Source organism: Dendrobates tinctorius, unplaced genomic scaffold, assembly GCF_039654945.1.
Source record: "Dendrobates tinctorius isolate UK_male_01 unplaced genomic scaffold, ASM3965494v1 ptg000270l, whole genome shotgun sequence".
Taxonomy (NCBI): Eukaryota; Metazoa; Chordata; class Amphibia; order Anura; family Dendrobatidae; genus Dendrobates; species Dendrobates tinctorius.
In genome coordinates, this window is record NW_027361937.1 from 11316630 (window position 1) to 11331158 (window position 14529).

At 46.8% G+C, this 14529-nt stretch overlaps 1 protein-coding gene across 1 annotated transcript in view; it reads left to right on the forward strand.

Moving 5' to 3' along the window:
* LOC141069662 (TLD domain-containing protein 2-like) overlaps positions 1–9226 on the forward strand; it is a 51529-nt gene extending 42303 nt beyond the window's left edge. The window contains exons 4-6 of the mRNA XM_073559437.1: positions 3488–3583; positions 8525–8601; positions 8709–9226. Of these exons, the coding sequence (XP_073415538.1) occupies positions 3488–3583; positions 8525–8601; positions 8709–8844 (309 nt within the window). The 3' untranslated portion in view covers positions 8845–9226. The remainder of the gene's footprint in view (positions 1–3487; positions 3584–8524; positions 8602–8708) is intronic.
* Positions 9227–14529: the final 5303 nt, after the last annotated feature.

Below are 14529 nucleotides of genomic sequence, written 5' to 3' on the forward strand. Positions count from 1 at the left end.
TCATGGTAGCAGGCATCGCCCGATGGGACTTGTAGTCCCATCGGACGATGCCTGCACAGACCCCCGAGCAGTCCGCACAGACCCCCGAGCAGTCCGCACAGACCCCCGAGCAGTCCGCACAGACCCCCGAGCAGTCCGCACAGACCCCCGGGCAGTCCGCACAGACCCCTGGGCAGTCCGCACAGACCCCCTGGCAGTCGGCACAGACCCCCGGCAGGTCCGTACACACCCCCGAGAGGCTGTACAAGGACAGAAAAGGGTTTTTCTTATTCCGATACCGGAAGTCCCATAGACTTGAATGGGACTTCCGGTATCGGATCGGCGATACCCGATACTTTTTTCGTATCGGGCCGATACCATCCGATCCGATATTTTAGGGTATCGGATGGTATCGCTCAACACTAGTCATCACTGTCCATACTTGGACCAAGTTTTACAGATGTCAGAATTTGGTTTCATAAGGAGATCCTAAACATTTTACACTTACTGATGGTTGGGAGTCATATGCAACTAAAAAAAAACCAAACAAACAGAAAATACACCTATTACATGTAGGTAAATTATAAGACCACAACTTTATACAGTTCTGCAGACATTTCAGTGATATAGGGAGTAAAAAAAACCAACTCAAATCAAACCATTTATAGCTGCAGATTCCATTTTACATAAAAAACGTATTTCATATGTGAATGAGGGGTCCTCACTGCACCCTTGATGTAGCCAATGGATGACTGCACCGTTACATCCTTAAGTTACAATCCTCTGCCTCTAACCTTATGTTGATTGACATCTCTAGCTTTTGGAGCACTGCCTGAATTGAATCCCCAGTGCTGCATGCATTGACACTATAGGAGCTGAGAGGCTACACAGTGCCAGTGCCGGTGAGCTCTGATCCCTCTCCCCTGTCCGCAGCAGTCACTTGCTGCATACAGGATCACATAGTAGCTTGATGCTGATAGCACAAGGAGCTGTGAATGCGTTCATTCTGATATTGCAAGGGATGAATGTGCGCTCTAATCTACCTCTCCTTTCAGCATTGGCCGCCTGCCACTGTGTAATCCTGTGTGCAGCAAGCAACCGATGCAGACAGGAGAGATCAGGGCATGCCTATCTGTACTCACGACTCCTGCAGTATCTGTGTGTGCAGAGCTGGGGATACACTTCAGACAAGTGGTCCAAAGTGAGTGCTGTCTATCAACATAAGGGGAGGTGAAGATGATTGTAATTGAGGGTTCGGTACAATGCACTAAGCCCTTGGACAGCATCAAGGGTGCACCCAGGTACTATCATTTAGTAAAAAGCTTTTATATACAACACAATAAGTAAAATCTACATTATAAGTATGGGTTTTATGGCGGCTGAGTCCTGTATATAAATTTTTGCGTAGTTTGATTTCAGTTTTTGGTCTTATAATGTCACCCCAATTGGCACTGATTAGGTGAGATATTTCTGCAGTATTGTCAGACAGGATGCTATATTGCATCCAGAGGATATGGTTAAAAATGAGGGCTCAAAGCTAGAGATTGTGAGCTACACGGTGGTCGTGTGGGGAGGAGGACTCCCAGACAGTGACTGGGCAGGTACCCAGGGGACCGCCATCAGGGTTCCTGAGGGAACGATACTGGGAGGACAGTAAAAGGAGAGACTTGACTGAAGTTGTCAGGGAAACAGGGGGCGGGGCAAGGATAAAAGGAGCAGGGGGCGCGCTGAGGTGGCAGTTGGGAGAGAGTGTGGCAGGAAGCCGGAAGCTGGGTGACTTGGAGGGACACCGACAGGAGGCTGTGAGGAGGATACTGCGCACTCACCGACAAGGGAGACGTGAGAGACTTTTACAGGAGGCCACTTCCCGCCCCCGTTCGCAGAGAGCCACGCCCGCCACCCCCTGCCTTTGTGAGACAGATCCCTTACCTCAGGTCGCAGCTGTGACTACACGTATAACGGCCACAGAGGCCTGGACACTGCCCCCCCGGCCTTCTCCCACCGCGACGACCCTGTCATCACTGGCCTCAGGGGACACCACCTCGTCCTAGGCGTCCTTAGAGGCCCACTTCCCGGCTGTGGAGGGACCCTTATCAGAGGACAACTACTGGTCATTTGGGGAACTGCGTCATTACCGCGCCCCACAGACATAGTTTCTTCAGGGCCTGTTGCGCCCCACCGGCATCGTTTCTTCAGGGCCAGTTGTGCCCCACCGTCATTGTTTCTTCAGGGCCTGTTGCACCCCGCCGGCATCGTTTCTTCAGGGCCTGTTGTGCCCCATCGGCATCGTTTCTTCAGGACCTGTTGCGCCCCACCAGCATCGTTTCTTCATGGCCTGTTGCGCCCCACCGACATCATTTCTTCAGGGCCTGTTGCGCCCCACCGTCATCGTTTCTTCAGGGCCTGTTGCACCCCACCGTCATCGTTTCTTCGGGGCCTGTCGAGCCGAAACCTTCCCGGGATATCGAGGCGTCAAGACAGCCGCATCCACGATCTCTAAGTGGCCGCATCTGCGATCCCGAGTGACGCAAGGAAGGATAAGTGGATAGCCATAATTACCATAGTTTGGCCACGTTCCGGCTTTCTACACCCGGAATAGCCGGGGTACTCCCAGTTTCCTTAGAAAAGTGTTGTTTATTTTATTGAGTCCCTGCGAGGACAGATTTGTGTTTATCCATGTCTGCCTGTTCAGCATAGCCCTAGTGGCTCCAATTCATAAAAGTTGATTATGCAAGTTATACCCTGTCTCGTGTCTCGTCACTGCATCCTGAGAATCTGCTGGTCACTACACTCGTAAGTCACAGTGTCACGTAGTCACAAGAGACTGTTGATCACCTACCCAATCCCTTGAACTAAAGGTGCCATAGTCTATCCTTGTCCCCTGGATTACTCCTGAAGGTGAAGACGCCTGGTTCTCGTACCTATGTATGCTCCTAACTTACCCTTATCTAATCCCTCCCCCATCCATGGAGGTGAGGCGCTGACGTGTTTAGGAAAACTCTGACCAGACAGACAAGGATAGAAGAAAACTACAATCATGCAAATACACTCACAAAAAAGAGTGGAAGACTGTGGAGGTATAGGAAGGGGAAATAAATGTGAGAGAATAAGGAAAAACACGCAAACCAACTTCACGCAGCAATCTCCAGAAAAACTCTCCAACCGCCAACTCCAAAAACTGAACTTTCTCCTTCACCACCCAACCAGGAAGTAGAACTATCACTGGCAACTCCCAAGTGCCAGTGGCAACCATATATACCAGAGGAGAGTGGCCAACACTGAACAGCTGAGACAATTCAGGATGGATAGCTCCAGGAGATCAACTGAACTGATTAACCCTTGCCATGACAGCAAGGCAACCTGCTCTTTTTTATAGGATGGTGAAGCAGTTCTAATAAGTGCAGGAGTTCATGTATCCAGATGCTCCAATCTTCTGGCCCCTCTTTGTCGTGGTATCCCCGTGACACACGGTTTGGAAACCATTAATCTAATATATATTCTCTTTCAGGTGTTTGGAGGCTTCTGTTCCAATGAACTTAAGGTTAGCCCCACATTCTATGGCACAGGAGAGACCTTCTTGTATAGCTTTTCACCACAATTAAAGGTATGGAAAACTCATATAGTTCTAATTATTTATGCTACATCAACATTTTTGGGAACTAGAACATTGTACAACAAGAAAAAAAGATAATGCCATAAAATAGTCCTTACAATGGAAGGCTGGGGATTGTATCCCCTTTTTGATACTATCCTACTGCTATAGAGAATCAATATAGAGAGTCTTGTTATTGTATAATGGACTTGAATATGTGTGGGTTTCATTGATTTATGTTTTCATTCTGGTGGACAACAGGATTTCTTTTTCACTTTATTGCACTATTAGTATTAAAATTATTTCAGTGAATTGCTTTAAAGTGATATAGAATTAATGTTCAAACCAAGTACAGGCACTAGGCGCTTCATGGCGGTGGCCTTCCTACCTGCCTGCTTTCCATCTAGTTCCATCTTTCTCCAGCACTATGAAGTCAGAGCTGTCATTCAAAGAGGGGGATTGGAGATTGAGGAAAACAAATAGGTAGAAAGGTCTGTATAAATGATTGGCCCCACTAGAGGCAGATTAAGAGTAGCCATGGACCCGGGCAGTTTAGAAGGCGTGCCTCCCCTCCCCCAGGTACCCAAATTAATCATGTGACATGTCACATGATCCCCTTTGATAGATCATGAAATAGGTCATGTGATTAACACACAGGTGCTCTGGTGCACATTTGTAGATGGAAAACGACAGCGTTCGCAAGTTTTTTCCTATACTAACATAGCACTATACATAATAGAACAGGGGTGGGAAATTAATTTTTCCAAGGGGCCACATGAAAGACCATGACTCTTGTGGAGGCCAAACCAATAGGCTGAAATTCTAATTCTGCCCAATATTAACATTAACATATTAATTGTATTTTTTATATTAATTAAATCACTTATTATTGAGCACAATTAAGTATGCTGAAATCCCCTATACATATGAGCACCCACACAGTGTCCTATATACAATATGAGCCCACACATAGCCTCCTATATATAGTACAAGCCCTCACATAGCCCTATATACAGTACAAGCCCTCACCGAGCCCCCTATATACAATAGGAGTTTGCACAGTCTTCCCTAGCTACATTATGAGCCCCCACATAACCTCCTAAATACAGTATGAGCCCACACATAGTCTCCTAAATACAGTATCAGCCTCCCACATAGCCCCTATATACAGTACGAGCATCACATAGCCCCTCTATACAGTATGAGAAATCACATAGCCCCCTATATACAGTTCAAACATCACATAACCCCCTATATACAGTAGGAGACTTCACATAGCCCCCTATATACAGTATAAACCCTCACAAAGCTCCCTATATATAGTATAAGCCTCCACATAGCCTCTTATAGACAGCATGAATCACCACATAGCTTCCTAAATACAGTATGAACACCCACATAACTTAGTATATGCAGCATGAGCCCCCACATATCTCTCTATATACAGGATGAGCCCATACATAGCCTATATACAGTACGAGCACTCACATAGCCCCCTATATGGAAGATGAACCCCCACATAGGCGCTATATACAGTACAAGCCCCCACATACAGTAGGGAAAAAAGTAGTCAGACACCAATTGTGCAAGTTCTCCCACTTAAAAAGATGAGAGAGGCCTGTAATTGACATCATAGGTAGACCACAACTATGAGAGTCAAAATGAGAACACAAATCCAGAAAATCACCTTGTCTGATTTGGCAAGATTAATTTTGCACATAATGTTGGAAAATAAGTATTTGGTCACCTAAAAACATGCAAGATTTCTGGCTCTTACAGACCTGTAACTTCTTCTTTAAGAGGCTCCTCTGTCTTCCACTCACTACCTGTAGTAATGGCCCCTGTTTGAACTTGTTATCAGTATAAAAGACATCTGTCCACAACCTCAAACAGTCACACTCCAAACTTCACTATGGTGAAGACCAAAGAGCTGTCGAAGGACACCAGAAACAAAATTGTAGACCTGCACCAGTTTGGGAAGACTGAGTCTGCAATAGGCAGGCAGCTTGGTGTGATGAGATCAATTGTGGTAGCCATAATAAGAAAATGGAAGACATACAAGATCACTGATAATCTCCCTTGATCTTGGGCTCCACACAAGATCTTACCCTGTGGGGTCAAAATGATCACAAGAACGGTGAGCAAAAATCCCCAAACCACACAGGGGGACCTAGTGAATGACCTTTATAGAGCTGGTACCACCGTAACAAAGGCTACAATCAGTAACACAAGACGCCGCCAAGGACTCAGATCCTGCAGTGCAAGATGTGTCCCCCTGCTTAAAACTAACCTGTCACCTGTTTTGGCCACTATAAGATGCGGCCACTGCTTTTCTGGGCTTATGTACAGCATTTCTATAACACTGTAGATAAGCCCCCGATCCGACCTGAAAGATAAGAAAAGTAAGTTTTATTATACTCACCCGGGAGGGCGGTCCGGTGCGATGGGTATCGCAGGTCCTCCCCTCCTGCTTGCTTCATCGCTCCCCGGTATCGTGCTCCTGCGCAGTTATATGCCCTGTTGAGGGCACAGAAAAGTACTGCAGTGCGCAGGTGTCGGGAAAGGTCAAAGAGGCCCAGTGCCTGTGCATTGCTGTACTTTGGTCTGCCCTCAACAGGGCAAATAAGTACGCCTGCGCAGCAACGCAATGCTGGGGAGTGATGAAAAAGCAGGAGGGCAACAATCACATGAAGATGGGGTCATCTGACCTTGACCTGCGACACCCATCGGACGGGACCACACCGGAATGCCCCCCTGGGTGAGTATAATAAAACTTATATTTCTTCACTTGCAGGTGGGATTGGGGGCTTATTTACAGCATTATAGAATGCTGTAGATAAGCCCTGAAAGGCAGTTGCCGCATCTTATAGCAGTCAAAACAGGTGACAGGTTCCCTTTAAGCCAGTACATGTCCGGCCCCGTCTGAAGTTTGCTAGAGAGCATTTGGATTATCCACAGGAGTATTGGGAGAATGTCATATGGTCTGATGAAACCAAAGTAGAACTGCTTGGTAGAAACAAAATTCATCGTGTTTGGAGAAGACAGAATGCTGAGTTGCTTCAAAAAACACCATACCTACTGTGAAGCATGGGGGTGGCAACATCATGCTGTGGGGCTGTTTCTCTGCAAAGGGACCAGGACGACTGATCCATGTACATTAGAGAATGAATTGGGCAATTTATCGTGAGATTCTGAGTGCAAACCTCCTTCCATCAGCAAGGGCATTGAAGATGAAACATGGATGGGTCTTTCAGCATGATAATGATCCCAAGCACACCGCCAGGGCAACAAAGGCGTGGCTTCGTAAGAAGCATATGAAGGACCTGGAGTGGCCTAGCCAGTCTCCAGATCTCAATCCCATAGAAAACCTTTGGAGGGATTTGAAAGTCCGTGTTGCCCAGCGACAGGCCCAAAACATCACTGCTCTAGAGGAGATCTCATGGAGGAATGGGCCAACATACCACCAACAGTGTGTGCCAACCTTGTGAAGACTTACAGAAAATGTTTGACCTCGGTCATTGTTAACAATGGATATATAACAAAATATTGAAATGAACTTTTGTTAATGACCAAATACTTATTTTCCACCATAATTTGAAAAATAAATCTTGCCAAATCAGAGAAGGTGATTTTCTGGATTTGTTTTCTCATTTTGACTCTCATAATTGTGGTCTACCTATGATGTACGGTAAATTACAGGCCTCTCATCTTTTTAAGTGGGAGAACTTGCACAATTGGTGGCTGGCTAAATACTTTTTCCCCACTGTAGCTCCTTATATACAGTACAAGTCCTTTTATATTGACACACATCCCATACATATTTAAAGGGAATCTGTCACCTCATTTTTCGCATATAAGCTGCAGCCACCGCCATCAGGGGCTTATCTACAGCATTCTGTAATGCTGCACATAAGCCCCCCAATGTAACCTGAAAGATAAGAAAAACGAGTTATATTATTCTAACCGGGGGGGGCAGTCCGGTCCGGGTCCGATGGGTGTCGTGGTCCGGGTCCGGAGCCTCTCATCTTCTAGCGATGACATCCTCCTCCTTGCTTCCTGTCGCGGCTCCGGCGCAGGCGTACTGCTCTGCCCTGTCGAGGGCAGAGCAGAGTACTGCAGTGCGCAGGCGCCGAGAAAGGTCAGAGAGGTCCGGCGCCTGCGCACTGCAGTACTCTACTCTGCCCTCGACAGGGCAGAGCAGTATGCCTGCATCGGAGCCGCGACTGGAAGCAAGGAAGAGGACGTCATCGCTAGAAGATGGGAGGCACCGTACCTGGACCCAGTCCAGACCGCCCCCCCCGGTGAGTATAATATAACTCGTTTTTTTTATCTTTCAGGTTACATCGGAGGCTTATCTACAGCATTACAGAATGCTGTACATAAGCCCCTGATGGCGGTGGCCTCATCTTATATGCGAAAAAACAGGTGACAGATTCCCTTTAAAAAGAAAACACATACTCACTTCTCTCCCGTTTCTGCGGCACACTGCACCAGTCCCCGAGGCTCCATTTTTATTTGTGGCTAATGTGTACATGCCAGTGCTGGCTGATGACGTCACCGCGCTGGCACATCACAGCAGAGGCGATAGGAGCTCCCCTGGAGTTGCGCTGCCATTCTGATTCGACAGCATTGGAGCTTCAGGAAAGCCTTGTGCCGAGATGTTACGCCGATGGCGGCACACCAAGAATTATAGTTCAGTTGATCTAGTCCCGGAGCCTCGGGCAGTAGCCAAGATTGCCCTCATGATCTGTTGTGAAGTACCGAGCGGCGGGACTTAGTTTGAACATCATTCTGTGCTGACAGAGTCCCTTTAATTCTGTCATCTGGATAAATGCCTGATTGTGCTATCCTGCTACGTTACTACTTTTATTAAACTGAAACACTGATAAAATATTTAGATCCTCCAACACATTCTATTAAAAACCATTCAAGGATAATTCTGTTTCTGTTTAGGTTTTTCGATGGACAGGGGACAATAACTTTTTTGTTAGAGGTGATGTCAAGTCGTTAACTTTTGGAGGAAGCAAATGGTATGTAATATGCCCAGTCCTTTCTTTGTTTGACATGCCAGCATATTTATGTCTCTTATTAATTAAACTTTATGTACTACTCTATTATATTTTTTTTTTTCCCACAGTGGTAACTTTGGTCTTTGGTTGGATGAAGATTTATATAACGGAAGAAGTCAATGGTGTGAAACTTTTAATAATACCGTACTGTCCAGCAATGAGCAATTCCGTGTCCACAGCCTTGAAGTGTGGGCATTCACTTGAGTTTTGTCTTATTTTTGCAACCCTTAAGAGACTTGGACCAATTTCTGTTAAACAGATGGCCTGGAAGATGCAGATGATTCATCGAACTACGAACAACTTGATTTACCGTACACCTTTTATCTCCTGGTGACTAGACTGGCTAAATAATGAATTGGCAGCAGCACCCAACTGAGAATTTGTGATACTCGTGAAAGGTTGATGAACAAGGGATGTCCATTAAATCTATGTATAAACATAAGTGTTTGACCTTTGTATTATGCATCAAAAGGTACATTAAACCAACCATAAAAATGAAGGTCTGGAGTGCTAACCCCATGTTAACTTATTTCCTACTGTATGTGAATCCAGATTACTAATAAAGAATACAGATATTTAACCGAAATACAGGAGAATGGTGATCGGTAATATCCGTGTTATGTAGGCGTCAAAACCTTATATGCCTGGTGGTCCTGAGGGCTCAATAAATATTAACCCTTGTGCCCTAGAGTGGTTTATGGATCAGCATTAACACATTAATGACCTCAACAGTACCCTAGATCACCAATGTCCGGTTGTGTAGTGTAGATAGGAATTCATATCCTTGGTGGTGTTGGCTATCAGAAAGGAAATCTCTCATTATGGTTTCATGGCTATAGTGGTATGGCTGCATCGGCCCTGGGACAACAATAAAATTATACATAACAATTATACCTGTTTTATAGTAGTCTAATGTGTCAGCGATGAGAAATGGTACTTTGAAGCCGCAAGCAAATTAGCCTGGTAGTACAATGGGGTGTTTCAGTCTGTATTGCCATGCCAAAATACACTTCCAGGCTAATTGGCACATGGCTTCAAAGCTTGATGTTCTAAAAAGGGCATATATGACCCTATAAGGGTCAGTATTTAAAAATATCACAGTATAAGGTGGGTTAAGAATTGATGTGATTATGACCAGCATCCTTAAAGGAGTTGTCCAAGAATTGTCAAGTGACTATCAGCTGAGCAGCTATTGTTGGCAGCAGCCACAAAACAGGGACGAAGTTGCGCTGATCAGTTTTGTATATTGTTTAGATCTGACCACCGCCAGAACTGATAACAGCTTATCAGTGGAGATACTGGGTGTCGCTACTGGTCTGATAATGATGACAGTTCACATTGACAGGTCATCAATACCAAATTAGTGGTGCAGGAGGGGGTGTGGGTGTTCATTTTTAGATCCATTTTATTAATAATAATAATAATAATAATAATAATAATAATAATAATAATAATAATAATAATAATAATTTTATATAGCGCCAAGATATTCCGCAGCACTTTACAGTTTAAATTTTAGCAGTGATATTAGGGGTTGATGTTGATTTACCTGGTGGTCTCTGCTGATGTGTAATCAAGCTGCTCAGGATTAAGCAACGGTAAGAAGAGAAGGTCAAAAGGATCTCTGAAATTCCATGATGGCGCTATATGTAGTCTTTTAGATTTTCTTTAGAGTTAAGTTTTGCGTTATTCATGTTAAAAAGTGTCATATTTCGTCCATCCCAATCCCATCTACAAATTGAAAGAAATCTTGACAACACTACCTTTCTTGAAGAGATGCAAAAGTCAACTAAACAACAACCAGGTCATAAACTGCAATAGGTCACCACTCCAATTCTTCCAAGCAGGAAAAGGTCAGCCATTGACTGACAGACACTGAAGGGAGTCAAGTCCCCAAATGAAAAAGCTCCATTACTAAATAATTCCACCTGCTCTCCCGTGTGGATTTGGGATGCGTTTTGGACGTGGTGTGAACTCCAGAGGTCAGATTTTTACATAGCTATCAGGCTATGTGCGCACATTGCGGATTTGCTTGAGGAAATTTCTGTGCGGTTTCTGCATCTCTTGGCAGGAAATGCAGTGGAAATTCCGTGCATTTTGTGCAGATTTTATGCGTTTTTGATTCAGATTTGCATTTTTTATTGGTTTTCAGATTTGTTAGCTCAATAAAGATATATTATTTTAAAAAAATGATGTCATTTTCAAGTTCAACCTCCATTGTTGATGTGCTTCAACCAAGATAGGCTCTATTCTAGATTCTCCGCCCACACATTCTTCCTCCTTCTGACATTTCCTTTGTCTAATCTGCTGCATTTTTGGCACCAAATCCGCAAACCGACATCTGCGTTTTTGCTGCATATTTGAGTGACTCACTAGAAGTCAATGGGTGAAAAACGCTGCAGATCCGCGAAAAGAACTGACAAGCTGCGGAAAACAAAAGGCTGCAAATAAGGACAGAGTTTTCCAGATCATGTGCACAACAATTCTGGATTCCCATTGATTAACCTTGCTTTAGTAATCCTTTGCTTTTTTGGTGCATTTCCGAGCAGAAAGAAGAACACAACAAATCCACATCGTGTGCACATAGCCTTATTGTTCTCATTGACATTCTCAAAGTAAGAAAGGGCTGAACAGGATAACTTTCTTAATTGGTAATAAAAAAAAATCCATGGTAGGGTATCGATAACCTGCTGATTGTTGGTTTCTATTTGTGATTCTGAGATCAGGGAGCTAGAACTCTCAGCGCGGGCTCTGCCGCTTTGTCCCTAAGACCAGGGTCACACTTGAGAGAAACTTGTACGAGTCTCGCGTCTCAATACCCAGCACTGCTGCCGGCACTTGGGACCAGAGTGTGCGGTTGCATGTATTTCTATGTAGCTGAGTGCTCCGGTCTCGAGAGAATGTATGGGCTCCTTCAAGGCCCTGACTACAGCCAATACATTTTAGCTGTCTCAGTAGGGAATGCACTAGAGCAGGGGTGGAGAACCTTTTTCTAGGTGGGGGCTATTTGGAAACTTCTACCATCATTCGGGGGCCACACAAAAATGATCACCTTGAAAATTACCCCGGTATATTTAGTCAAACAATCAATTACGGTAACTCACCCTTAATGTGACGGCTGGAGCTGCTTCTCTTTGGTGCAGCTGTGATGTTAGGTGGTATTGTTCATGCTGCTTCTCACAGCTGCTTTTCCAGGTTTGTGACCGCCAGGAGAGCAGTCAACTTTTTGCTATAATAAGTTTTGTAAATCATACATCGCATAGGACAGGGGTCCCCAACCACAGGTCCGTGGCACAGGACCAGGCCATTGCAGTTCTGTTGCCGGTCCGCGGCTCAGAATGCTGGACACAAGGGGAGCTGGTGGCTGTAGCACTGTAGTGACAGCTGCAACCGCCAGTTCCAGAAGACATCTATATTCACCCTCAGTTCCTGCATCCCTGTCGGGTGCGGCAGCTTCATGCAGTGCTGAGCGGTCACGTAGTACCGCTCATTAAGGTCATGAATGAACCCATAGGCGTGGCATCCATATTCATGATCTTAATGAGCGGTACTACGTGACCGCTCCGCACAGGAAGAAGCTGACGTGCCAGGATAGAGATGCAGGGAAGTTCAGCGACGGTGTGAGGGTAAGTATGATAAGGCAGCCCAGCCATGCATTCATGGGTGGGAGCAGAGTCATGTATACAAGGGTGGGAGCGGAGCCATGTATGCAAGGATGGGAGGGTGGGAGCAGAGCCATGTATACAAGGATGGGAGGGTGGGCGCTGTTAGGGTCGGCGGAACGCACCAGATATAAATAATAGGAAGTGCGTTCGCCGCCCGGGGTCCACCGTGCGGTAGATGGTAAGACCACTGCTGGACAATGGCAGGTGCACCAGAAGGTGAAGTACTGCGCTCGGGTTAACGTCACCCGAACACTAAGGGCGGTTCTGTTCAGACACAGTCGCTTGGCAGAAATAAATATAAAGCCGCTGGCCCTGTTAGCTTCACAGGAAGCTCAGCGGGTGGCGTTGCAGCCGCAACCACCAATAGACGCTGCTAACGCAGCGCGGCAATAGCTAAAGCCGCAGGCGTCGGTACCGGAGAACCGGGTACCGACGGACGCTAGTGTAGGTGCGGAAAGCACAGTGGCGTGTAGTTTGCCACAACCTGGAGCTGACTAACCCAACACACAGTCACCAATCGTATTATCCAAGGGAAGGGGTTTCATAATAAGTCAGTCACCAGTCCATGCATCCATCACCATATACACACAGCATAATATGCTACACTAGCGCATGGCCGAGCCGCCATGCGGGCTTTTTATAGCCATGCGCTTCCGGGACCTTCCAGTACCCTGGAAAGGACCAATCAGATCTGACACAGGACCTGAACATGTGACCCCTGCTCTCCAGTGGGAGGTCACCTTGCGGGCATGCCCAGTAGCATGGCATGAGGACTTAGCCTCTGGAGCGGTTCCCTGCAGAGCAGGTTGCGCTACCATTGCTGCACCAGAGGTGGCAGCAACATCCAGGCTGTCAGACCGAGTCTGAGCAGTACGCTTGGCTCGCCGTGATTGCTGCGCAACACCCGAAGCGGTCGGAGGAGAATGGGAGACTGCTGGATGTCTGGCTCTGGATTCCTGCTGTGCAGAGTCAGGAATCCGACGCCTAACATTACCCCCCCGCCTCACTGTGCTCAAAAGCCGCGATCAGGAGCGGTGCGTGGATGTTTTCTACCGGCTCCCAGGTTCGATCCTCGGGCCCATGACCCTTCCAATCCACTAAATAAATATTTTTGCCACGGGCAAACCTGCGCCCTACGATGGCATTAACCTCAAACTCGTCAGATGATAAGTCTGACGACCCGGCCGATGACTCAGAAAACCAGGCCATGTGAACTGGTTTGAGGAGGGACACATGAAACACGTCCGAAATGGCTAAATGTGGAGGAAGAGCCAGGCGGTAGACCACCGAGCTAATTCACTCAAGGACCTTGAATGGTCCAATATATCGCGGCGCGATCTTAGGGGACTCGACCCGTAGTTTGATGTTTCAGGTGGAGAGCCACACCATGTCACCAGGGGAGAAGCTTGGAGCGGGTCGCCGATACGTGTTGGGGGACGCCCTCATCCTTTCTTTAGAAGCACAGATAGTATCCTGAGGGCGATCCCAAATGTCCCGGGTCTACACTGCCCAGTCTGCCACCTTGGAGTCAGTAGAGGACACTGGCATCGGAACAGGAACGCGTGGATGTTGACCGTAGTTTAGGAGGAAGGGCGTCTGACCAGTGGAATCAGCCACCGCATTGTTTAGGGCAAATTCAGCCCAAGGTAGCAAGGATGCCCAGTCATCCTGCCTGGCAGAGACAAAATGCTGCAGGTAGGTAACCAAGGTCTGTTTGGCTCTCTTGACCAAACCGTTCGTCTTGGGATGGTAGGCGGAGGACAGATTTAGCTCGATGCTGAGTAGGCTGCAGAGCTCCCTCCAGAACCGAGATGCAAACTGGGGACCTCGGTCACACACGATTTTGTCCGGCATGCCATGTAAACGGAACACGTGCTTTATGAACAAAGTGGCAAGACCACGGGCGGAAGGCAGCCGTGCAAGTGGCAAGTGGCCCCGCCGGCCTCTGTCTAGAGGGTCTGTTCCGAGCACACGAAATGCATGCTTGCACGTATTCCTTAATGTCTTGAGCCATATGTGGCCACCAATATGACCTAGCCAGGAGTTCGGTGGTCCGTTTTTTGCAAAAATGATCACCTACCCTGGAGGCGTGTGCCCAGGCGAGGACCTCCGGCTGTAGCTGAGGAGGAACCAAGGTCTTGCCCGGTGGCACTGACTCGAGTGAAACTGGAGCCACGGTTGTAAAACTCTCCGACGGGAGAATAAGCCGAGGCTCAGCCTCTCC